This window comes from Thermobia domestica, chromosome 4 (genome assembly GCF_964235325.1).
Source record: "Thermobia domestica chromosome 4, izTheDome1.hap1.1, whole genome shotgun sequence".
Lineage (NCBI taxonomy): Eukaryota > Metazoa > Arthropoda > Insecta > Zygentoma > Lepismatidae > Thermobia > Thermobia domestica.
Genome location: NC_137457.1, coordinates 15,874,790 through 15,901,011, shown reverse-complemented (window position 1 = coordinate 15,901,011; position 26,222 = coordinate 15,874,790). Strand labels below are relative to the sequence as shown.

The 26,222-nt window shown below is 36.6% G+C and overlaps 1 protein-coding gene across 8 annotated transcripts in view; it reads right to left on the bottom strand.

Moving 5' to 3' along the window:
• The window catches only part of Ars2 (arsenic resistance protein 2), a 126,950-nt gene that overhangs the window by 92,393 nt on the left and 8,335 nt on the right, over nucleotides 1-26,222 (bottom strand). For 5 of the 8 annotated variants that reach the window (XM_081755283.1, XM_081755280.1, XM_081755286.1 and 2 more), the window contains exon 3: nucleotides 17,964-18,053. The exons of the other annotated variants lie outside the window; for them this stretch is intronic. In XM_081755283.1, the coding sequence (XP_081611409.1) occupies nucleotides 17,964-18,053 (90 nt within the window). The remainder of the gene's footprint in view (nucleotides 1-17,963; nucleotides 18,054-26,222) is intronic. 8 annotated transcript variants of the gene reach the window in all.

Sequence of the window (26,222 nt, the reverse complement as noted above, 5' to 3'; positions counted from 1 at the left end):
ATGCAACTGTGATAGTAATTTGATTGTTTATTAATAAATATAACAAAAACAGTATTTTATTAGCATTATAACACATTTTTGCTGTAGGGTTAAATAGGCAAATTCACTAATATACCTAAATATTAAGTTAACTTTAAATTAAAAAATAAAACATATTTTGACGTAACAAAAAAAGAAAACAGAAAATTTCTTAACCCTACCTAATCATATAATGGAACGAAACACAACAGTCCTAGCCTACTACACTTGGTATAAAATACTGTGTTAGCCTATATGTAAATTTAATGAAATCTCTTCCTGTGACAGACTACAAGTACACTCTGTGATCAAAAGTATCCGGATAAACCCAAAACATACGTTTTTCATATTAGGTGCATTGTGGTGCCACCTACTGTCAGGTACTCATTATCAGCGACCTCAGTAGTCATTAGACATCGTGAGAAAGCAGAATGGGGCGCTCCGAGGAACTCACGGACTTCGAACGTGATCAGGTGATTGGGTGTCACTTGTATCAGAAGTCTGTACGCGAGATTTCCACACTCCTAAGCATCCCTAGGTCCACTGTGTCTGATGTGATAGTGAAGTGGAAACGTGAAGGGACACGTACAGCACAAAAGCATACAAGGCCGACCTCGTCTGTTGACTGACAGAGACCACCGACAGTTAAAGAGGGTCGTAAAGTGTAATAGGCAGACATCTATCCAGACAATCACACAGGAATTCCAAACTGCATCAGGATCCACTCCAAGTACTATGACAGTTAGGCGTGAGGTGAGAAAACTTTGATTTCATGGTCGAGCGGCTGCTCATAAGCCACACATCACGCAGGTAAATGCTAAACGACACCTCGCTTGGTGTAAGGACCGTAAACACTGGACGATTGAACAGTGGAAAAACGTTGTGTGGAGTGACGAATCACGGTACACAATGTGGAGATCCGATGGCAGGGTGTGGGTATGGCGAATGCCCGGTGAACATCATCTGTCAGCGCATGTAGTGCCAACAGCAAAATTCGGAGGTGGTGGTGTTATGGTGTGGTCGTGTTTTTCTTCGAGGGGGCTTACACCCCTTGTTGTTTTGCGTGGCACTCTTCCAGCGCAGGTCTACATTGATGTTTTAAGCACCTTCTTGCTTCCCACTGTTGAACAGCAATTCGTGGATGGCGATTGCATCTTTCAACACGATCGAGCACCTGTTCATACTGCACGGCCTTTTGCGAAGTGGTTACATGACCATAACATCCCTGTAATGGACTGGCCTGCACAGAGTCCTGACTTGAATCCAATAGAACACCTTTGGGATATTTTGGAATGCCGACTTCGTGCCAGACCTCACCGACCTACATCGATACCTCTCCTGAGTTCAGCACTCCGTGAAGAATGGGCTGCCATTCCCCAAGAAACCTTTCAGCACCTGACTGAAAGTATGCCTGCGAGAGTGGAAGTTGTCATCAAGGCTAAGGGTGGGCCAATACCATATTGAATTCCAGCAGTACCGATGGAGGGCGCTACGAACTTGTAAATCATTTTCAGCCAGGTGTCCGCATACTTTTGATAACCTAGAGTATGTTGGTGTAATATTGAACAAAATATCAAATTTTGAGTATAATATTCAATGTTTCAAATGTATGAACTCAAAGAGATAATAGAGTTATTTTAAGTTAAGCGTTGTTTTCAGCAGCTAGGTTTATGGGACGTGGACCTACTGATTAACGTGGAATCCGAACCACATGAGCTCCCGGCGAGAATCGAATCCGGATCTCCAACGCCAAAGGTGAGTACGCTAACTGCTTAATCACGAAGGAGCTCGTGGGACTCAAACAAAGCACAGTTGTAATCATTGAGAATTACATATCACAAGTAAATATTTTGAACATTACTGATAAACTGTCAGAACCGAGCCTTAAAGAACGGGGTCGAATGGTGGTAAATGTATTTCCTGGAGCTGTAAAAACAGTTGAAAAACACTACAACATTGATATTGTTCTATGCTCGGCTAGTTTTGACCTATTTGTTAAGATGTTATTCTATTAGGCAATTTCTTGTTATAAATATAGTTGCAAACTATATATAAAACATACATATCTAAATGCTAAAGATAAATACATTTTGTAACGTAGCCTATATATATCTATAGCATTCAGACATTAGTAAGCAAGAGCCCTATACCTAGGCTAATTTCATGTATAAGTACATGATCTTTGATATCTTTTTTACTTAATAAACCTTAATTTGGAACTTGATTTTTATATTTATTTCGAGTGGCCACAAATGGAAAAAAAGTTGGCAATATGCAGAAACAGAATGGCCAAAAGTGGTGAAATGTGTATTATTTTTTAAAAATGCTTTTTTACGAACTTTTAAAGACGGTACATAAAGATTTAATACGAAAAATGTGTTCACGAAAGTTCAAATTAGAAGTATACACTTTTAAATCATTAACGACAATGAAAAAGTCCTTCCAGTGACCATAACCGGTACCTCCACCCTACATTACGATTTCCACATTCCTGAAAACAGCTGGCACACAAAGCATGCTTTCGGTATCATTTGTAAGAAAAATAGTTGCCACTATTGAAGTTCAAATTCTCCTGTATATGATCGCCTGGAGGAAGTTACAAAATTTATTTCTCTTATAATGATTACTTTCAGTGAAACAGAAAAGGCTATCTTGACACGACCTAAATCCAGTTGGCCCTCCAACCTTCACACCTTCATCACGAAAATTAGTCCCTTAAAACACTCAGCACCTAGAACTGAGATTCTTCTTACTTCATTTCATATTTAAATGCACCCATTACCTAGTCTTCTGTGTGGGACACACTTTTGATTTGCAACCATCACAGATACTCCTACAGTAATATAAATTCTCAATCGACCTGTTTCAGAAAATGAACAATTCATTCGGGCCCAGTCTCCATCTATCCTCAAAATCCCTCGCGACCCGTTTCCTACTTGATCCATCTCACTATATTCAGCTTCCCATACACTTTTTTTTTTTTTTTTTTTTTTTTTTAATCTTTGCAGTTACTTATCATTCACCACTACAAGCGTGATCCCAAAACTAATGCTTCCACAGAATATCTCCTCATGTTTTTTATCGGTTTATAATGAAACTTCGTAGATATGTAATATGATATTTTATTAATGCTTTTTCATTTTCAGATAAACAACACGAATAATATAGAAGAACGAATTGATATCGTGTACATGCAAATATAAAGTTGGCAAGTTTCAGAGATCCACAGCAGGCTGCAGTCGGCATTTGGAGAGAACGCAACTGCAATTAGCAATGTTAGAAGACGGATGAAAAAGTTCCCGGGGGAAGGGGATCTCGGTGCTGGATAATAGAAGCAGTAGACTTCAACCGAAGTGAGAGTACGAGCGTTGGTTAGAAAGAATGGCCGTGTGAGTATATAAGAGTTATGTGCAATGACTGACTGGCTGCTGACGTAATTCGATGGTAACATTTGGTCATGATTGACAAATCACATTTAACGAAAAAAACACCTACCACACAAGTGTTGTTTTTCAGCATGGTAACACCCGTCCCTATATGTCAAAGGAAATATCATAAGCCATTGTCGGAATTACGAACACGGATGAAATCGCCATCTACAACTTAACGTCACTCAGGAGATGCTGCAGATCTGGAACGAATGTAGTATCACTGGACATTTGTAGGGTAACGTGTAGAGTCCACAGCTTGACAAACTTCATTCAACTATGTATTTTATTTTCTCTCTTTCTTATTGAATATGCAATTATAAAATCGACCAATAATTTGTGCGTATCCCGGACGTCCCAAAATTCATTGTATCTGTTACCTACAACAGAAGTACGCCATACAAATCTGAAGATACTGACTATAGCAGTTTCATTGCACACTTTAGAATGTCAGGGAGACGGTTTGGTCTTTTACACATAGGAGACAAGAATAAATTAACGATGACTGCAAGGATTTCTTGTTTATTGCTTCAGAACAACTACATGCTTAACGCAAGTCCCATAATACATTCTAGTGCCTTCAGGATTCGTACACAAAATCGTAATGTTTTCCACATCTCAGATTTTAAAGGATTTTATACGCTTTCTCCAAATGTCGTATTATTATTATCTCTCGGTTTAAACCGGTTTCTCAGCCTCCTCCAGCAAGTGCAGATTATTAGAAAAGTTCTTCTCCAGAAAACTTCCTTACCGTATGACATGTGTCGTAAGAATTACTGATTTTGATAGGTGTGTTAGAAAATGTTTTGCGTTTATCTATTTCAATTACGCCACAGAGTTTTCTGGGACAATATCTGTAGCTAAGATGATCACTGGTCTTAACGTAACTTTCTGATATTTTCACACATTTCTGGTTTCGTCTGCTTCGCCTTTATACTTGCTAATTTCTGTACTAAATATTGTACTTATGTTGTGAATCAGTACATATATGAATTTCCTCTTCAAACATTTTAATTAATGAGAATAACGCTGAATCTGTTTGCAAGTGCCGTTACGTCTATTCTGATTTCTCGATTCCAGCATAGTTTGTTCAAGTAATGGTTTCGCCCGATATCTGTAATATGGTTTGGTATCGGAGATTAATTCCATGTTATGTGCCAGAAACTGGTGAATGGTTTTTGCAACATTGCTGTATCTTTTGAGATAGTCCAACGGAGAAACTTATTATTATTATTATTATTATTATTACTGAAAATGCAATCTCCAAATTTTTCCAACAGCCTTCATTCCATACTTTTTCATATATTGCTACTCCCCGCATGATTAAACACAGGATAGGTCATTGGATACAATTCAGTCGTAAGACTTCCTTACCTGATGGCACCCATTTAATGAGTAAAGAAGCTACGTTAATTTAGAGACCGAGAAACTTTGTTTTCACAAATGGCGACATATTTCCCTTTCCGCATGCAATAGATATATACCTATTACGTACAAAAGTGGTTGATTCGGAGTTTAACGTCCCACTTAGTACTGAGACTGAAACAGACGTGGACTTAGAGCTCAACGCAGGATCCGAACCACATGAGCTCCAATAGTAAATCGAACTATGTTCCTTAAATTCATTTCCTTAAATTAAATGTTTCTTTCAGTAAATTAATTGTGGTGCACGTTGTGGCATGTGGTGCCGTCCCGCTGAAATCACATGTCTGCAACATTAATGTTGGTCAAATGAGGCACGAAAAAGCTAGTATTCACGTCTCTGTACCGCTCACTGTTGACTGTAATATTCTGACTGGCATTATTTTCGAAGACCAATGATTCCACCGGATGCGTATCATCATTCACAGTAAACGTATTGCGAAAACGATCCATGATTTCTCGAATTAATCGCCCTGATGGACGATTATTAGCACTGTAAAATGCACGTAATGCCCGATGAGTTTGTCGAATTGAACCATGCTTTTCAAAATAAATTTGCACAATTCGCATACGTTGCTCCAGCCTGAGTCTATTCATGACGAATGGCTAAACCAAACTAACCTCAAAGCAACCGAGAACTGTAGTATCAGCTGTCCGAGAAAACAGTGTTGCCAGTTTAAACTTTCCCACCTCTAAACACCCGTTTAGAATATTCTCTCTCACACACAGACAGACAGAGAGACAAAGTTATTTCATAAGTTCCACATTGCTATAAGGTTTGAATAGGTATAAAAAAAAAATAAAAAAATGCACCATTTATTTTTATATACCTTGAGGGCAGTATTTACGAAGATTTTTCTGCTTCTTTTCATAGGAAGATTTACCTCCGAAGTTTGCCGGCTGATTATTTTGACATCCGATGTATCATGTCCATTCAGTCTGATGATATGCTCATAGTTACACAAAAAAAAAATAATGTTTCATTTTCCACAATTTAAACAAAACGAAACAAACCAATACTGAACAGATAGCTTTGAGTGTTCCATGCATACCTAAATTTATTATCAAATAAATATGCACAGATTCAACAAATCAAGTAACTACTAGTAACTACTAGAATTTTCTGCTCACACACACACACACACACACACACACACACACACTCAAAATATATATATACAGTGGCGTATCCAAGGGGGGTAGGGGGCTATAGCCCTCCTTGATGCTCAGTTATACACTGGGTATAATGCGCTTCAATCCTGCTTTACACTGGATAAAGCAACAAACTATAGTTTAGCCCTCCCTTGATCATATCCTGGATCCGCCACTATATATATATATATATATTCTCGTAATAAAGGGAAGAATTGTAGTAAATTATGACATTGAAACTTCTCTGACTGATCCATACATCAAAAACTCATGTCATGTGAGTTTCGAATAGGCCTTTTCAAGTTCACTGTCGATATCACTTTCAACTTTCCTGGCGTCTTCTATCTTAGCCTTTTTACTTTTCATTCTTTTTATGTTCATGTCTTTTCCAGCTTCACATTCTTTCTTCCTTTTTTCATCCAAAGCAGCTTGATAATCCTGTCTAGCAGAACGTTCTCTGGTCTTACAAATCTTTGCATAATTGCACATACACAATCCTGAGCAGCTCTGAATATAGGAAGGGAGTTAAAGGTCTGTCACTCTGAAAATCTGAGAAATTGTTCAATATCACTAACTATAGTTTCACAGTAAGCTAGTTTGGAGCCTAACATTGGGTTTTAAGACAGTGTTTTACTACTTCATAACTGCTACAAGACAGTTTGTTACCATCTTTCAAAGATGGTACCTGTTTCACAAATTCTCTGGGGCCACATCAACAGCTAGCTGTGCTACTTCTCCATTTAATAACCAACGGACAGGGCAATATTTGTCTTGGGGCATATCGGAACCTGTAAATTCAGTATATATAGAGCTCTCCTTGCAGAAATATTCTTGAATAAATTGTACAAAGAACGCAAAAACTTTGCAATATCCCAATGAAGAAGACAGGGCAAAGGTGTTAAAAGAATATTTTGCTAGTAGTTTCGCATCATCCCCTCCCACCTCTCCTTCCTTCCCCTACCGTCTTCAACCTGTCTGTTCTGAGTCTTTGTCTTCCATCAGTACCACACTGACTGAAGTACAATCTCTTGACATTGCCCCCAACAGCGCTGCTTAGAGCCAGATAATATCTACATTTGCTTCCTACGCAGTGTTGCCAGTTCGCTTTCTCAACCCCTTTCGGATTTACAAAATCGCTGTTTCACAGAAGGTATCTTTCCCACCTGTTGGAAGAGCTAATATCATTCCTGTTCGTAAGTCTGGTAAAAATAAAAATAATGTGTCCTCTTATCGACCTATTTCTTTATTATCACATCTCTCACTTGTTTGTGAAAAGATAATCAAAAACAGGCTTTTTCAATTTGTTGCTCCATTTATAAACTTCTCCCAACACGGCTTTTTGCCCAGAAAATCTTGTCTTACTAATTTATTAGTTCTTCTGTCCGATGCTGTGAGCAGCATTTCAAAAAATTCTGAACTCGACATTTTGTATTTGGACCTGACTAAGGCTTTCGATTCCCTTCCACTATACAAACTCAGTTCTAGATTTAATATACATGATAAATTACTTAGTCTGCCAGAAAACTATCTCAGTAATAGGACACAACGATTTTCAGTTTCAGGTTACTTTTCTGACTTTCTTCCCATAACTTTTGGAGTTCCTCAAGGCAGTGTGCGGGTCCAATTCTATTCCTATTATACATGGACGATCTGCCTTCTTTGTTCACAAACAGCTCTACCAATATTCTTCTATTCGCTGATAATTGCAAACTCTACAGACAAGTTCAATCAGAGTACTACGCTCTTGCTCTTCAGTATGATGCTTCAATCCTTCTCCACTGGTCTAACTCTAGGAAACTTAGCTTAAACATCGACAAATGTACTTTTCTTACGATTTCTCTAAACAAGGAACCTATAAACCACATTTACAAAATTGGTCATAAGAACAAATTCTGTTTCCTCTTTCAGAGATCTTGGTGTGATCATTGACAGTAAGTTTACTTTCGCAGGTCATATAAGCAAAATATCTTGTACTGGTGTGAGAAAACTAGGACACTGACATAAAATATCCTAATTCCTTAAGTTTGTTCTGTAAGTCATATGTTGCTCCCACTATTGAGTACTGTTCTCCTATCTGGTCTCCTACCTGCCCTACTTATTGAAAAAAAAATCTGTAATTAATTTCTTTTTAGCCATCGTAACCTATGGAGTACCTCACCTTTGAACACTTCCACAAAATGACGTTCTAAATTCCCTCAATATTAAACCTCCCTTAGTAAGAAACAATTTCTGACCTAATATTTCTGCACATAATTGTAAATGGCCATATATCATGTGAACAGTTATTAAGTCAGATCAATTTTCGCGTACCCGCTAGAACAACACGATCAAGTGACCTCTTTCACACTCGAGCGACGAGCGTAAATATTGTCCATAGGTCTCTTCTAAATCGAATTGTCAGTACTTATAATCAGTTACCAGAAACTGTAGACGTTTTTTCAAATGAATATATATTCAGATTCTCTATAAATATGCTATTTTTGTAATGTTGCTGTTGTGCTGTACCATCTTGAGCTCAAATTGATATTCAATTCTTATGGTATCAAAATGTTAAAATGTTTCAGCGTAAAATGGCCTAGTGCTGTATCTGAAACCTATTATAAACAAATAAATCTACTGCGACCATACGAACTTTACAAGCATCATTTAATGTATGCAAGCCACAACTGCCTAAGTTTAAAGGACAAGAGTCACGTTTTTCTGACTTCAGAAATGTATTAAACTCCTGAAGGAACTTTAAATTCACCGTGGGTCCGTCCATAGGAACCTGATATATTTTTGACATCAAGGGGTTTCATCGAGTCCATGAATGTTCCTAGATCTGAGGTTCTACTTCGTCCAAGGAAAGCAGGGTCAGGTAACGAGTACAAACTTTTCCCTTAGTAATGTCCCAAAATCTGATATTGACGTCCATTTGATTTTTCTGACAAGTAAACCTTACGTTTGGGTGAATCGAGTTGCTGACTGAGACACATATGAGAAAGTAGTACTAAATGTGGTCAGTATTTCAGTGTAGTTACAGGTGCGAAGCTCCAGGGGTTTAGGAGATACAGCTACCAGAACATCACATGGAAGTACAGAATAGTCTTCATACAGTTGGAGGTAAAAGCTCTGTAAGACGTCTTGTAACGAAAAAAGGTGAATAACAAATATATGGGTACATATTACGACTAGGGGGAAGTCATATAGTAAGGATATACCTGACGGCGGCCATCTTGAAATCCGACATTTTGAATTAAGGTTAAGTTTTTAAAATAGGAATATGGTCATGTGATACATGATTTAAGGCGCAAATTTAACCAGAAGAACAATGGTGACGTTAATTTTGATTTACGCGCAATTGGTAAAAAGTTACAGGGAAATTAAATATTGTAGCAGCATATGTATTAGTCCTATACCCCACCTTGTAAATTTTGTGTTAATGAAAAAAATTAAATAAAAAGCAGGTGGATAAATATTAGGTCTATGGCAAGAGTTGCCTTGATGGCGGCTATGTTCAAATCCGCCATTTTGAATCAGACAAAAGTTTTAAACAAAACGCATAACAGTGACACCTTATTAATAGCAAATTTTACCATAACTCCAACGGTATAATCATTTTTGCTTTATCATTAACCAGCACAAAATTAAATGGATCGCTCCTTACAACTACTGCTTTGACGGAATTGTTAACGACAAATGTGTCAAGTGTAACTCGATTGCCTTTGTCAGGTGTGCTCACTGTGAGCAGAGCATTTGTGCAAGTCATGCACTCTTTTCTGAACTACATATTGATTGTACTAATTGAGGACTTTTCTGGAAGAAAGACCCAAGTTCAATTATGACTCAATTCCACTTTGGTCATTTTTCCTTAAATTAGCAACTTGTTTATATGCGATAACAAATGCTGGTTAATGATAAAGCAAAAATGGTTATACCGTTGGATTTATGGTAAAATTTGCTATTAATAAGGTGTCACTGTTATGCGTTTTGTTTAAAACTTTTGTCTGATTCAAAATGGCGGATTTGAACATGGCCGCCATCAAGGCAACTCTTGCCATAGACCTAATATTTATCCACCTGCTTTTTATTTAATTATTATCATTAACACAAAATTTACAAGCTGGGGTAAAGGACTAATACATATGCTGCAACAATATTTAATTTCCCTGTAATTTTTTACCAATTGCGCGTAAATCAAAATTAACGTCACCATTGTTCTTCTGATTAAATTTGCGCCTTAAATCATGTATCACATGACCATATTCCTATTTTAAAAACTTAACCTTAATTCAAAATGGCGGATTTCAAGATGGCCGCCGTCAGGTATACGCTTACTATATGACTTCCTCCTAGTCCTAATATGTACCCATATATTTGTTATTCACCTTATGTCGTTACAAGAGGTCTTACAGAGATTTTACCTCGAATTGTATGAAGATTATTCTGTACTTCCATGTGATGTTCTGGTAGCTGTATCTCCTAAACCCCTGGAGCTTCGCACCTACAACTTCACTGAAATACTGACCACATTTAGTACTACTTTCTCATATCTGTCTCAGTCAGCAACTCGATTCACCCAAACGTAAGGTTTACTTGTGAGATACTTCGAAAGTGACTCATCCAAACCAATAACAAGTGGACGAGGGTGTCTACTATTTCACATCTTACTACAAATGAAATTCCCTGACTTTTCCAGATTAAAACAGAAAATTTCCCAGACTATATTTTACTGAAGTTAAGTGACCACTATTCTCTGAACACTGTTTAAAAAATATGAACAAAACTTAAGTAAGTACCTTTTCATTCTTGACAAGAACAATATAATTAAACACAATGTATTTCTTAATCTCCCCTTATAGCTACCTCTCTTCGCTCCTTGTTTCAATAAAACTAATATGTCAAATACAAAAAGTGTGAATGACAAAACACACATAATACAATACAAAAATGCATATTATGATTTTACATTTCATACCACGTACTTGTGAGGTACACTCAGTTATATAAACTGGACTGGATTTACTTCTATTAGATTTTTTATTATTCCAGGACATGAAGTAAGACTAATACATACACGACAATACACACAGATATATGGGTACTAAAGAGAATGTAGTTGCGAGATACAAATCCTGACAAACATTGTAGATTTTAGTATTCTAGATTATAGAAGTATTCTATATTTGGTATTTGTATGTAGAATAAATACTAAATACAGAATATTCTTATAATCTAGAACACTAAAATCTACATGAGATTTCCAATTATGATCACGTTACTGGATTTTCTCTTGAGATTTTTCATGTCCTTATCAACTTCGTTGATTTCTTTTACTGTTTTCTCAAGGAATTTTTTATACTTTTTCTTAAGTTCTTCCAACTCTGCAGCTGCTCTCTTTCTTTCTTTCGCACGATTTTACTCTGCCTCAGTTGTTGTCTGCTACCTTCTGAGAGCCTCTTTCCATATGGCATTTGCATTTCTTGCCGCATGAATTAATTATTGTTTTCAGATTGGCATTCTCTGAACACCTCCGTGGAACGTAACAGCGTCATGTACTATTCTCTGCGAAACTAAAGACTCTTCGTATAGATTATCCACAAGAAACTCCTTATTCAATGAGGAACTGTGTTCAACGGAAGCGTTTCCGTGTGATAACACTAGAATTTTTCTGACGAACGATGAAAAATTTTTGCTAGTGTTAGTGTGGTTAAGCATGAAGAACCACAAGTGATCTAAACGATCCTTAGTCACGTCAAAATTCTTAATTCTTGTGATAACTGAATCTTGAATACAAATTTCACTGTAGAGTCATTTTAGTTCATCAATAGCAGGCCCAGACAAATAATGATTCTCTACAAGCACTTCCAATGCTGCGGTCATTTGTTCCTTCCCAAGTCTCTTGTTTAAAACTGAATCGGGAGAGAGGCATGCAGAGCAGCACCATAAGTAAGTCTGAATTTCAATGGCAATTTCCACAGAATCTTCTTACTAAAACCTCTTAAAATATGCAAACAATCCTTCCGAAAACGAAGGAGTTTCAGTCAGATAACTTCTCTGATTTTAATGCTGTACGTATTGCAAATCCGACATCAACCTGTTTAGCCGAACACAGATTCTTACTACAAGGCTCATAGTGGTTTGGTCTCTTGTAAATAGTTGAAAAGTGACCATAATCTCATCATGCCCCTCTTTTCCTTTGATAATTTCTCTATCACCTCTCTCTTTGTTTATTGTTTTGTTTCATCTTTTCTTCTTTACTTCTTTTTGAGCTTTCTCTTAGGTTTCCTAAGTATGCTTTGTAGTTACGGTAAGCAGACTTAGCAGATGTAAGAAGCTTCTAAGTAAGTAGGACCAGTTCTGGCCTATTTCCGAATTTCTTCATCCCAGACATTATATTTAACTTAGCATTGAGAGTTCTGAAAGCCATGAAATTTTCAAATTCATCACCTACTCTTAAGAAGAACATACAAGAAGCATTACACAAGACGAACATGATGACCCATACAAACATACACACACGCAACGTTGAGCGGAGTGTTAACTATTACGAGAGAAAACTAAAGGAGTATTGTAATAGAAGAAAGAATAGACACAGAAGGATTCTCAACCCCACCTTCAGAGCTTAAGCATCCACCAACCATCCACTGTGCTTTAGAAAGAATAAAAGCTGAAGTGAGAATAAAGCTGACTGTTTCACATCTGGCAGCAAGTACTGAAGCTATCAGAAGAGTAATGAGTAACAAGTTTCTGCCTTTTTTCATTTATTTTTATAATTTTTTATAGAAAACTGCCAATGCAAAACATAAATCACACGAAAAAGTCACTTTACCTCCCAAAAAAAGTAACTTTTAGTGACAAATTAAAAAAAATAAAAAGTAACTTTTAGTGACTTGAAAAAAAGTAACTTTTAGTTAAAAAAAAAAAAAAAAAGTGACTCACTATGAGCCCTGTTACTACCATCTTCTAGGTAAACTTTCATCGGGTCTTCAGAACTTGATACCTCAATCACAATGTTTCTTTTTTAAGAATCTAATCATAAGATCATAAGGGACTTCAGAAGTTTAAGTATTTCATCACAAGGAAAAGGAAGCATTGGTGAGTCTGACTGAAATTTCATAAGAAAAGGTTGAATGTCTGCAGCAACGGTTTGGAAGAAAGCTAATTTAGCTCCAAGCAAAGAATCTTTCAGATATGATTTAACAATTTTAAAGCTGTCACAAGATGGCTCTCAATTACTACCTGAAAATGAATCGACATATTCCTTCAAATGTGGTAATAATCGCTGAGCTCCGTCTACTACATTCACGTTTTCTATAAAAATATGAGCACTTGCTAGAAAAAGTTACAAGCATATCAAAAATATTCACAAAAATTGCCTCCAAAATAATAATAAAAATCACAAAAGACACGCGGAACGCCAAACTGCACTGAAAATGGAATATGAAGAAAATGGCACTTCGAAGAAAATGGAATCGTTTTAAATCTAATTACTGTAAGTACGCATAAACTTATAAATTAATCATACATAGTTAGGCTCTAACTTATCGCTACATTAAAATCAACAAGACCAGAACAAGTGTTAATTTAGGATTTTGTTGGCAGTCCCCAGTTGCAATAGCCTAGCTAAAATACTGGATATGAGGATCATTTTTTTAACGTGGAGAACAGAAACCACGAGCTCCAGACGCAAGGGTTGCCAACTCCTTTTATATGATGCCTTCGTGTATGATGCCTTCTGTTGTAGCGAAAAGTTCTTTTCTAAACATTGTGCAGATAAAATGTAAAAGCAATGAAATAAACCTACTTGACCAAAAATTTCCAGAATTTGTAGAAACTTCCCTGACTTTTCCGGGTTTTCCATGTTTTCCAGATTAGTAGACACCCCGTGGACTGTTATCGTACACTGTATTGTGTTAGTAAGTTTCCTTTTAAATTGTGGTGCTAGTCCAAATAAAATGATGTAACCTATCTTAGTACGGCCAGTTGTATTTTTACTGCTATTTCATTGTCTGGGAATAACAAGGGAAATAATTGCACATCTCCGCAGAACGGAAGGATCTGTGTCAGTTACTTGTAAATACCATTCAATTTCCGCACTAGTAACATCACTATTTAACAGATATTTCTTGAAGGCACTTGAGTGAAGATCAGAAGATCCAATATGATTACTATTGCCGTTAGATTTATCACAGACAACGCCTGACGATGAAGCTGAACATGAAAGTATTAGTTCCTAGGCTTTTCATACCTAACGAGGAAGCTAAACACGTGACAGTTTCTAGGCTTTTCATTTCTGATGAAGAAGCTGAACTTGGTACTTGTGGTCTTCTTATATGTGTGAAGGTTGGACGAATCACAGGCATTCTTTTCTGTGTGTTTGTAACCCTGCAAATGGCTAATTAATGCTTGGCGTCCCATACAGGCAACAGAAATAATAGCCTGAGCGCAAAATCGGCAACCGGAAATGTAGTGTCTGTAAAATATTCTAATATATTAATAAATGTTGATAAAGCATCAAACTTGTAACTTAGTTTATTCTTTAAAAATTCATGCACTTTTCCAGGTTTTTTTTTTTTTCAAGGCCTTAAAAATTTATGCATAATTCCCGCTTTTCCTGAAATTTCCCACGCGTAGCCACCCTGATCCTACATCAATGGTTCCCAATGTGGGAGTTATCATTTCCAAAGGGAGCGCTGGAACAAAAAGGAGTGAGACACGATAGACTATTTTGGGGATGCTTGAATTTTATTAGCTGTTTATTATTATTATTATTACTTGGACGAAACCGATTATGTATTACAGAAATCATCATTTTTTTATTTTATTTTAGTTTTTACAAACAATAATATAACTTCAGTTCTTAAAATCAACCTGGAAGAAGTTGTCTTATGACTGATTCGTCCAAATCTTACGTTCAGCCTTGTGCATAGGTAAGGACAATCGCATTCACCCAAGGAGAGCTAGGCTCGAAAAGTTTGAGAACCAATACCCTACATGACAGTTTCCATTTTAAATATTTGATCTAGATACAATATGCCTGCAATGAAACATGGGCCTCTATCGCTTAGTCCAATGGTGCACTCGGAGTCAGCGACACAAACTTTTCTTCCATTTTGGAGAAATAAAGGAGCCCTCAAGATTTCTGATTTATCCCGTGATTTTTTTCCCTTTGTATTGACAACAATAATTTAAAGTAGGTAAAACAAACGATATATTTATAATAGCAGCCGCTTTGTGGTAAAGTATAATTTATTAGTGCCAATACAATTTGCTATGAAATATAAAAAATAAGATGCATCTTCTTAGGATGTAGCCTCTTTCTGAGAATTAAAAAAATAAAGAGAAAAAACGCGGTACATCACAGTATAATCACTCACACACGTGTGTGTGAGATAAATTAGTACTGTAAGCATAGTAAAATACATGTTATTCTGACAGCTGTTTGTACTTCGACAGAGATAAGGATTCAACATACGTAAAATATATATGCTCTGGTGCGATAGGTTCTTTGTTTGATACAGGAGATATCAGTGTAGGTGGACAACATTCTGTTCGTGTGTTTTCTCGAGACTCTCCCGTTTCCCCTCACAATGTAATTCCAGTATTTCACAATAATTCACTTTCATTTCTCCGTCTCTTTTAGCCTAAAGGATATAATCGTAGAATGGCCATTTCAGTTTTTTTTTTTTCAATGCGTACACGTGCACAATTACAAAAAAAAAAAAAAAAAAAAAGTACGAAAATTCTTTATATGAACAAAGGAACAGAAGTTCAAGGACAATTCGGAAAATTCCAGGAAGTTGTACGAAAGATTAGCAATTCCATGAATGCTTGGGGAAAAAAGTAATAAAAATCAATAATAAAACTAGTCTTTTACAATGCACACGAACCTGCCTCGTTTATTTCTTGAAGAGGTGATACTCGCCTCGCCAGGTAAGGAAATTCTAAATTGAAAATTGTACACTACTATTATCAGAGCTGAGAAAAAAGAAAAAAATCCAAAGACGAAACATACACCCATTAATACGGTAATTACGCTGAATGAATGAAGGGTGAATCTACATCCTCTCCGTACGTAGTTTCCAGCAAAAGAAAGAAAAACAAATTTATTTGTAAACCCACAAAATGGTGCTGCAGAATAACCTAGCACGGCGACAGTACACAGTATGATTAATGATATATACGTATCCCAAAAGTATGACTAAGTTTTTAACTTTATTTCTTATTTAAGTAAAGATTAGACATCTTTCAATCGATATAATGTCCCGAGCATGCCTTAAACTAAAATCTCATGCGCAGTTTCCCAGAAAATAGAGAAAAATGAATTTTTATTCCTTTACAAAGTGTGTCCTTCGTTCCCACTTAAGAACTGCTACAACAGATTGATTGATTATTTGTGCAGTACGTACAAAATAATTTCTAATGGTGAAGCGCATACTATTGTAATATACTTGTACAGAAGGTTGTTCGCTGTGTATCCGACCATTTTAGATTCGGTGCTGCCATGTTGGAACGATGGGTCTGCTAGTGGGAGCAGTGTTGTATCTGACCTTACAGCTACGCAAGAGTTGGTTAGTGAGTACTTTCAAATCGTGCGAAGATTCAACCGGTATTGGGAGGGTTACGTAATGGCCATTTTCCATGCTCAAGTTTTTGTACGTAACGCACTGTGGAATATAGGGAGAATGGGTAACTACTGCGAAAGCTAGTATGGCTCGTTACATACAACAGACTCCCTTTACGAAACATTCACATACGAAAACTACCAGGAAAAAGGCTGCAAGCAAAATGACACCCGTAGATTGGTGTGCTAAGAAAATCCCTCGACGCAATGTGATATAGGCCACAGATCCCACATCTCACCGTCAACTGTGAACAAAAGAATTCGCAAGCGCCTTAGGGTTGAAGGCACGTGTACACCGCCTACTACAGCGTTACATTGCCGAACGTAATACGAACTGTATGGAAAGAACCCGGCTTGTTTCAAATGAAAGAAAGTTGTCACAATGCACGAATCATGTCCATCTCACTGCTGGTGGTCACATTCGGGCGATCACATACTGTGACATTGACGGCAGGCGCAGAAGTCCGTCAGTGCAGGGAAAGATTCCCTCATGGCTTTATGGTTGTTACGGCATTCAGATATGACGTTAAGTTGCTGATGCGTAAGGTGGACAAAAAAGTAAAGATGAATACAAGATACTTCAAAGAATCCATTCGGACTCTTTTCTATTTGACAGACAATCCCATAATTGTATGAAATGGACGCGAGCCAGATGATGATCCATATGGACAAGGTTTCGAGTCATACCGGCAGAACATCACTTCGTTTTCATCAGGAAATGGCAGAGGAATTAGGAATTCATGTCATTCCCTTTGAGGGCATTCATGTGAGAAGCCCAGATGCCAGTCTAATAGATTTTTATGCATTTGGACTGTCCCGGGGGATCTTCAACATCCCCTCTCCCACAACCTGGATGGTCTATGGAAAGCTTGCAGGGAGAAGTGGGACAGAATTTCCATATCTGTCCTGTGCCGGAGCTTGCTGCAATGGAAACTGCGATGCCGGGTTATAGTTCAAAATGCTGGGGGTCCAACAGAACATGATCGGTCGTGGTGGCACGGTATTTCTTAAGATGAGCACCCGTCAAAAATGGTCGGATATAAAGTGAACAACCTGCTGTATTATTTGTTTATATAAAAGCACCTGTCAGGAGACCCTCTTTTTAGATTTTGCAACAAAGATATTGAAAAGAATCCACATTTCGCATTTACTGAAAACGCAGCTTAATTACTGGATGTCTTTCACTTTAAAATTCATAATTAGGAAATACACAATCATAAGATACCTAAAGAACTACCTATGGATTTAGAGCTACTATATGACCTAGTCAATTATTTGCTCATCCTCGTGTTTAGTTTAGAATGAAGATGAAAACGTTTATAAACGTAATTACATACCTCTGGGCATCCGATGTGTCCCTGTCCTGTTTCTTAGAAGCAGCCTCATCGCCGTCAGGCGGATAATTTTTATCTGACTTCTTTCCCTTTCTGTAAACACAAGGCAATGAACTGTATGCTGTTATGTGGCTCTCACTATTCTCCGCATTTACTTCAACTTTAGCCCTACAAGCAAACTACCTTTCCATATCCTACTTAATTTAAATAACCAGCGAACACCTACTACCTACATACAAATCTACTTCTTTTTTTATGAATACAAAGGCAACTTTGAGTTAATTATATAAGTCGAGATCACTAATACTGCCTTTCAATAGCCTCAGTTTCAAAAGACGTCTTCAAACACTGAAGCGAAGACCAAAATTTAAAACAGAAGTTACTAAAAAAACACGAAGAGACAGAACAGGGAACATCGATACTGAACTTACACAATATTTGTTACTTGTGCCAAACTCTTAAACATCTATCTTCATTATGTGACTTTTTTTTATAATAAATATAATTTGGATTTCGCTTGAAACCTATCTTTCAAGTTTCTTTTGTTTTCTATACCCCAAATTATACCAACAGTTAATGTTTCAAAAAAAAAAAAAAAAATTAAATTAAAATACAAGGAAAACGTAAAATAAATGGAACACTTTATATCTTTACTCCGGCAGTTTTTACGTAAGGCAGAATTTATGACGGTACTAGCCAATAATAAATTATGTCTTTCTTTCCTGTCTGTTGTTGATGCCTGTTCTTTAGTCATTTTACACACTCTTTTGTTTCCTTTTTTAAATAAAACATATATGCACATACGCTCCGGTGGCACATGCCACTTACTATTGACAAAAGCTTTTCTTTCTTCCGAAAATGCATCTGCACATAATGGTTTTAAAGACAATAAAAAGCACTTGCGTACCAATTAAAAAACAAAATCCCAGACTCGCCATTCAGAAATGAAAACTACAATTCCACAACGTTTCACAAACTATCGGGCTATATCATTACGTGAAAAAATTAAAAGAACTTTATACCCTCCATAACTTTTATACAAATCGTTTAAGAGCATAATTGCTTCCGTAGAAAACAGTGATTAATCAAAAATAACATTTAATTCACATAACCTAAATAATAAACTTTTAAAAATAACTTTCGTAAATTTCAAATAAATATGACAATAAAATCACAAAATTAAAGAATAAAATACAAGTTATGGTACGAATCGATTACAAAGCGATGGCCACCTCGATCTCTTGATTTACCATCACCTGACTTTTTCTTATGGAGTATTTCAAAGGGCAAAGTGTATCAACATCACATACGCAATTTGGCCGAACTACAGAAAGATTTCACAGAAGAGTTGCACAGGATACCAGTACAAGTCTGTCAAGCTCCTTGTGATGTTATTCTTCGTCACCAGGCATGTATTGATTTGGATGGTGAATTAGTGGACCATGTTTTATGTTCAAGTTATGTTGCTACTTTCTTTGCGCAATCTGTTAAACATTATATAGATAATTATGGGCAGCCCTGTATATCGTGACCGAAAAGAAAAAAGACAGGAATTTCTTCAAATATTTCATACTGATGAACAAAACAGACGCAAATAAACTTATAAAGGACATCACCAACTTGTCTTTTTTTTTTTTTTTAAATGGAGGACATGTATTCATTAGTTACTTGTGATGACAAATTTTTGCCATGATGCATATTTCCTATTTTTCCATAATTTTTAAGAGTTGTGATGTGGTTAATAAAAATTACTGCATAAGTTCCTTACTACCCTTTGTAAACGGAGTGTTAATGAAAGAACAACCATGTAGATACATATAAGGTTTACGGGAAGTCGTATGGTAGTATGACCTTGACGGCAGACATCTTGAAATCCGACATTTTGAATTAAGATAAAGTTTTTTAAAGGGAATAGGGTAATATGATACATAATTTCGGGCTAGAATTTGATCAGGAAGACAATGGTGAAGTTAGTTTTAAGATACGCACATTTGGGAAAAAGTTACAGGCATATTAATTGTTTATACTTATTATGTGCGTAAGTCCCTTACCTCCGCTTCTAACTCGCGTATTAATGATAATAAGTGGATAAACGCTTCGGTAATACATATGCCTAGGGTATCCTTGACGGCAGCCATCTTGAAATCCGCCATTTTTAATTAAAGTGAAGTCTGCTATCCATTACGAGCTACGTCTTCGATATTATCTGAATGCAAAGTTGGAGTTGTTTCGTTGTGCGATGATTCGTCAGAAAACAAGTTTTTGAAGGCCAGGTATAGGAAATAAATAATCACATTGCCTAGGAAATTAATAATTACATGCAAGTCCTCAAAATTCAGAAAGATTGCTGGATGCTTATCCCAACGCTATTCATAACTGACAAATCGCAACTCTTAAAAAAATGTAATAAATTTAGAAAACATGAGCCATGGCAACAATTGCAAAGTGCCAGTTGGAATCTTAAAACATGCGGTGAAAATTAGGAGTGTTGCCAATTTGAAAGATCGAATAATGGACGTTTGGTGCACATTAGAAGCAGTCCTAAATTCATACTGGTTAACTATAGAACAAAAATAAGCATACCATTGACTTTTGGGGAAAATTTACTATTTAAATGAGGTGTCACATGTCAAAACTTCACTTTAATTCAAAATTGCGGATTTCAAAATGGCTGCCGTCAACGATACCCTTACTGCATCAAGGATACTTAGGCGTAATAATATGTATTACCAAAACTTTTATCCACTTATTATCATTAATACGCGGGTTAGAAGCGGAGGTAAGGGACTTACGCACATAGTAAGTATAAACAATATGCCTGTAACTTTTTCCCAAATGTGCGTATCTTAAAACTAACTTCACCATTATCTTTCTGATTAAATTCTAGCCCAAAATTATGTATCATATTACACTATTCAAATTTAAAAAACTTGATCTTATTTCAAAATGTCGGATTTCAAGATGGCTGCGTTCAAGGTCATACGACTGTTCCCTAGGCCTTATAGTGTCTACATGGTTGCTCTTTCATTAACACTCCGTTTACAAAGGGTAGTAAGGGACTTCTGCAGTAACCTCTATTAACCACATCACAACCTTTTAGTTTTATAATTATATTTCTGTTGTAGTTCAATCTCGTTCTTGTGAAGTTGGCTGCAATATCACACTATACTGTCTTTACTTTCTAACTAAACAGATTGTGGGTAACCTTTAAAAGATAAAATTTAAAGGTAAAGGACCCTTTTTAATGAAACATTATCATTAAAGCATCTAATTATTTGATCAATACCTCCAATCGATATTATTGCAGGGAAATGAAAAGCCCATCAAAATGAAGCAGAATATACACGATACAATCGTATTTCGCGAACACATGAACAGGGCTATCATAAGTATGGACTCAAGACATGCATTAAACGATTTGAAAAGAAATCATTGAGTTTAACATCTACCATGCCATCTAAGCTAAGGGAGACGATAGTTAAAGCAACTGAATGATGATGGAACAACTGGTGGAATGAGAAAGTGGAAGGAAACGGGAATACCCCGAGAAAATCCACAGGCACGACATTGTCCACTACAAGCTTACCTGTCCGCGGATCGAATCAGGAACCCCATGCACCAGAGGTAAACGCTCTACCACTGATTCACCCTGTTCCACTCCCATTAATCGATTTGTATGTATGTCCTTTGTCAGCAGCAGCGGCTCCCGAGTTCCACATAAGAGAAGTCACATAGCCAGTGGCGGCGAAACCGGCTCTGTGGCCCTTCCCCGCAAAATCATTCACCGGCCTTCAGTGACGTTTCAACTTTGAAGGTATTCTTTAAATTCTGATGTGAGGCATAAATGATAGAGGAAAAATAGTAACGAATTTGACATTGCGTAATCTAGGGGGCACGAATTTTTCGCACTAAGCATTTGAAAATTTCGCATTTCGTTCTTCATATTTCGCGTTTTGTAGTATTTTCCAAATACAATTAAAATTCCAAAATGAAATTTCGTGACTTTTTCTTTACCAAATCATCAAATTTCCTAACATTTTCAAGAGCAAATTTGCGTGCGAATTAGGCCGAATTTTCATCCATGCGATAGAAATGTACTTTACTTACGATTTGGTGGCGTCTGAAGCCGACCATACACATTTTTGGTGATGAATTTTGACGTTTCACAGAACAAAATTTTCTAATCTGTACTTACATTTGCACAGTTAAAAAAAATCGTGACCCAAAAGCTAAATTTGGCGAGTTTTTCGTGACTTTCATGACCATTTTCTGATTTCGTGACTTTTTCGCGACATTCGTGATCGATAGACACCCTGAAATAACGTTTTTTATTTTGTAGCTCTTGTGGAAAAGAATTTCCTGACATTTTTACAATTGTTTCTTTTATTCATAGATCACTATAAAAATAAACCATTAATTACCTAACAACAAAATACACTGAATATTTCACTTGGCATTGTCAATTTCACTTATAGAAAATTATATATATATTTTTAAATGGAGCTGAAGGAAAATCAGCAACTAAACTATGAGTAGGAAAGTTTTGCTGTCTCTTGAAAACACATAGGCACAAGTTACATTTAAGCATTAAACAAGCATGTGATATGTTTCCACATTTTATTCCTTCATTTTGTACGTGTCACTGATCACCAGTCCATACTTGAAAAAACTCTCATTATTGGCATTGCTTGTTGGAAGCCATACATACGTAAATTCATTTACAACAAACTTCAATCAATCATCACTTCGGGCACTCCCCATCTAGCTGCGATGGTGATAGCTAATGCGCAACATGTTCCCTGTAGCCGTGTCCGAATCACCCAAAATGTACCGTTGATGCCACGTTCTACCGTTCCGTCAGCGGAAAACTAGCGTTTTTAAAGTAATGAAAACATATTTTTAAAATTTCGCGTATTGTTAGAAATTTCACGCAAAACTGCCAATTTCGCGTTTTATAGCGCAACGGAAACCAATGAAAACACACACAGAATATTATAAAACGTCAAGAAACTGAAAATTACTTAATTCTGACGCATTTCGTTTTATTGTGCATTAAAAAAAAAAAAAAAAAAAAAAAAAAAGTCAAGAAACTGAAAATTACTTAATTCTGACGCATTTCGTTTTATCCTGCATAAAAAAAAAAAAACTCGTGCTTCTAGTAATCACATATCCAATACATGTCACATATACAGAATTATTTAACTTAATTTTACATATATTTTACTTAAAACAAGGAATTCAAACTACTCAATAAGTGGAAAATAACTGACGTTCCCAACACTGCTCGAACTATTTCCTCAATTTGAATTTCTCAGTAGATTCTGCAAATATCATTCGGTTACATACCCATTAATATACAAACATATATTAACAGTGCGACTTCAAATAGATGGAAAGAGAAAACTAAATAATAATAAGAGGTTAACTAGCTTTATTTATCGCATATTTATAAGATTAACTTATAAAACTGAAGCACGATACGATAGTACTTTCATAATGCATTAGTTTTCAGTTTGCATTCGATTCCAATCGTTTTTAAAATAAGACCATTCATTTTCAGTACTAAAATGAACACCTACTTCTTAATGCAGAGTCTGAATCTCACAGTGCTTCTTCTGGGAATCGAACCTTCGTATTCGATACGGAAGGCGCGGTTAATAACCGTACTTCCACGAGAAAGCTCCAAAATATGCGAGAAATTCCAAAAGGTTAGCGAGAACATAATTTAGTGACCCCTCCCATGGTTGTACTGAGTCTTACACCCTACCCTAATTGGCTATTCTGTACTTACAGGTATTTTATAACTACCGTATTTACTTGAATTACCAGTCCAACACTTACATACGTGTCTGTGGCTTCGCATGTTTGCTTTCATAGTAACATTTCATACGTAAATCAAAAAAATGAAATGAAATCTTTAACTTTTACGTCCCACGGTTATGCCGGTTAGGCTAAAGGAGACGGTGATAATGAGAGATGAGAGAAATGGTGGAATGAAGAAAGTGGGAGGAAACGGGAGGACCACGAGAAAACCCACGAGGACGATGTTTGTCTACCACAAAGTTCACACGGCGCGAGCTGGGATCGAACCAGGCACCCCAAGCACCGGAGGTGAACGCTCTACCACGGGGGACCCCCCCCCCTACGTAAAGCAATTTAGGATGTATTTCAAGGAAAGAAAATAAATTTATAAGATATATTAAATTCGTTTCCAAAAGCATGCAATATACATATATATCAGGTATTAAATTCCGAAAATTTTAAACTGCATTATTCAAGTATTTTATTGTTTCCCTCATCATAATATGCATATGCATGTTGCAAAGAATGCTTCAAACATGTACTGTGGCGTTGTGTCGCCTCTTTCTCAGCGACAAACTGGTCTTTCCTCCCACCTTTATCATGTGGAGCACAGAACTGAGAGGTTCCACCTATCAACCCACCTTCTCTCCTCTCCAGTCGGCTAGGACATGATAGTGAGAAAATACGTCCATTTGGTGACGTTGAAAGTGTGATTACATTGTACGTAACGTACATTGTTCTGTGAGGCAGACGAACACGAGAGAAGAAACATGCCAAAATATGTGAATACGCCAGATCAAGTATTGTAATTTACGCTGTGTTTCCACATCTCTTATGAAAACCAATCAGGGTTAAAGACTACATTAAAATAACTAAAAATATTGTTCGGTCGTTCCACATTCCTATAGAGGAATAAATGTTCTTAATTTTTTTTTTTTTTTTTTTATTAATTATGATACCTCGTATTCATTGAGAAAGCACATGATGACTTTATGACTATGATACAGAGCTACCCTAATCAGCAGCAAGTTATATAGGACGATATCTACAGCAAAATGGAATCTCAAACACTGTAGTGGGTTCAGTGGTCTATCACCGGAAATTGAACCCAGGACCCCGTCACCCAACACGCACGCTAGCCACCAGACTAGCAATGAGGACTCCAAGGCTATATATATATATATATATATATATATATATATATATATATATATATATCGTAAGAAGTTTTCACATTCGCGGAACCAAAAGGATTTTTTTTCTTGCGTTACAAGTCAACAGTATTCCTACTTGTGAACTATTGTAAGCAAAGAAGGAAACACCTGAGTATCCGACATCCAAATATCGATAAAACTGGGGAAAAATGAAATCTTTCAGTTTAACGTCCCACATTTATACCCTCTAGGCTAAGGGAGACGATGATTAAAGCAAGTGAATGATGTTGGAAGAGCTGGTGGAATGAGAAAGTGGGAGTACTCCGAGAAAACCCACGGGCACTGTTGTCCACCACAAAGTTACTTTGCCAGAGATCGAATCACGGACTCCACGCATCAGAGGTAAACGCTCTACCAATGAGCCATCGTGCCCCCCCCCCCCCGGCAAAATTTAAAAAGTTCCAATAAATAGCGAACTACATGCATGTTGAACGAGGAAATTAATTTTCATGATCATATATGTAATCCAGTATTGCTCCAAACTGAGAATTCAAATTTCGTTGTTTTGCAGATACAAGCCCTGTAAAAACCTGTCAGGGTGGTCCGCCATCAAATTCTAACTTGGCACTATTCGATTACGAAAACTAACGCTATTCGTCTTTTCCGGTCGGGAAAACAAACCTGTATAACATGCAATAATGCCAAATATGAGATACTCTGAATGATTTGCACTAGAATGTCACTAAATGAATTTCAATGATCAATTTCGAAAAAAAAAAAAAAAAAACTGCAATAGCATTCTAGAAAACGAAATTTTAATGTAACGTTCCACGTTTATACCTTTTAAACTAATGTGGACGGATGATTAATGAAAGTGAATTGCAGTGTGAGTGTGTGTGAAGAGAGACGAGAAAACCGACGGACAAGACATTGTCAAGTATAAATTAACATGGCCTGGGACTGTGGCTCAATAGTAAAGCCTCAGTCCTAACAAAAGGAGTCCCTACTTCAATACGAGACCACGCTTGTTTCTAGTGCATGACGTCGTATCCGTCGTTTTCTCCCGTCTCTTCCCATACTCTCACTTCACAAATTGTTTCACAATCATTCACTTTCCACGTCACCGTCACCCTAACGGGCATAGCTATGGCATATTATTAAATTAAGATTTCAATCGAATCAGGGACTCCTTGCATCAGATGCGAGCGCTCTACAATTACCCTCTTTTATTATAACCCTTAGAAAATTTTGTCTCTATGGCGTTAAATCAAGGTTTGGAAAAACTACTTTTTTCTTAAAAAAAAAA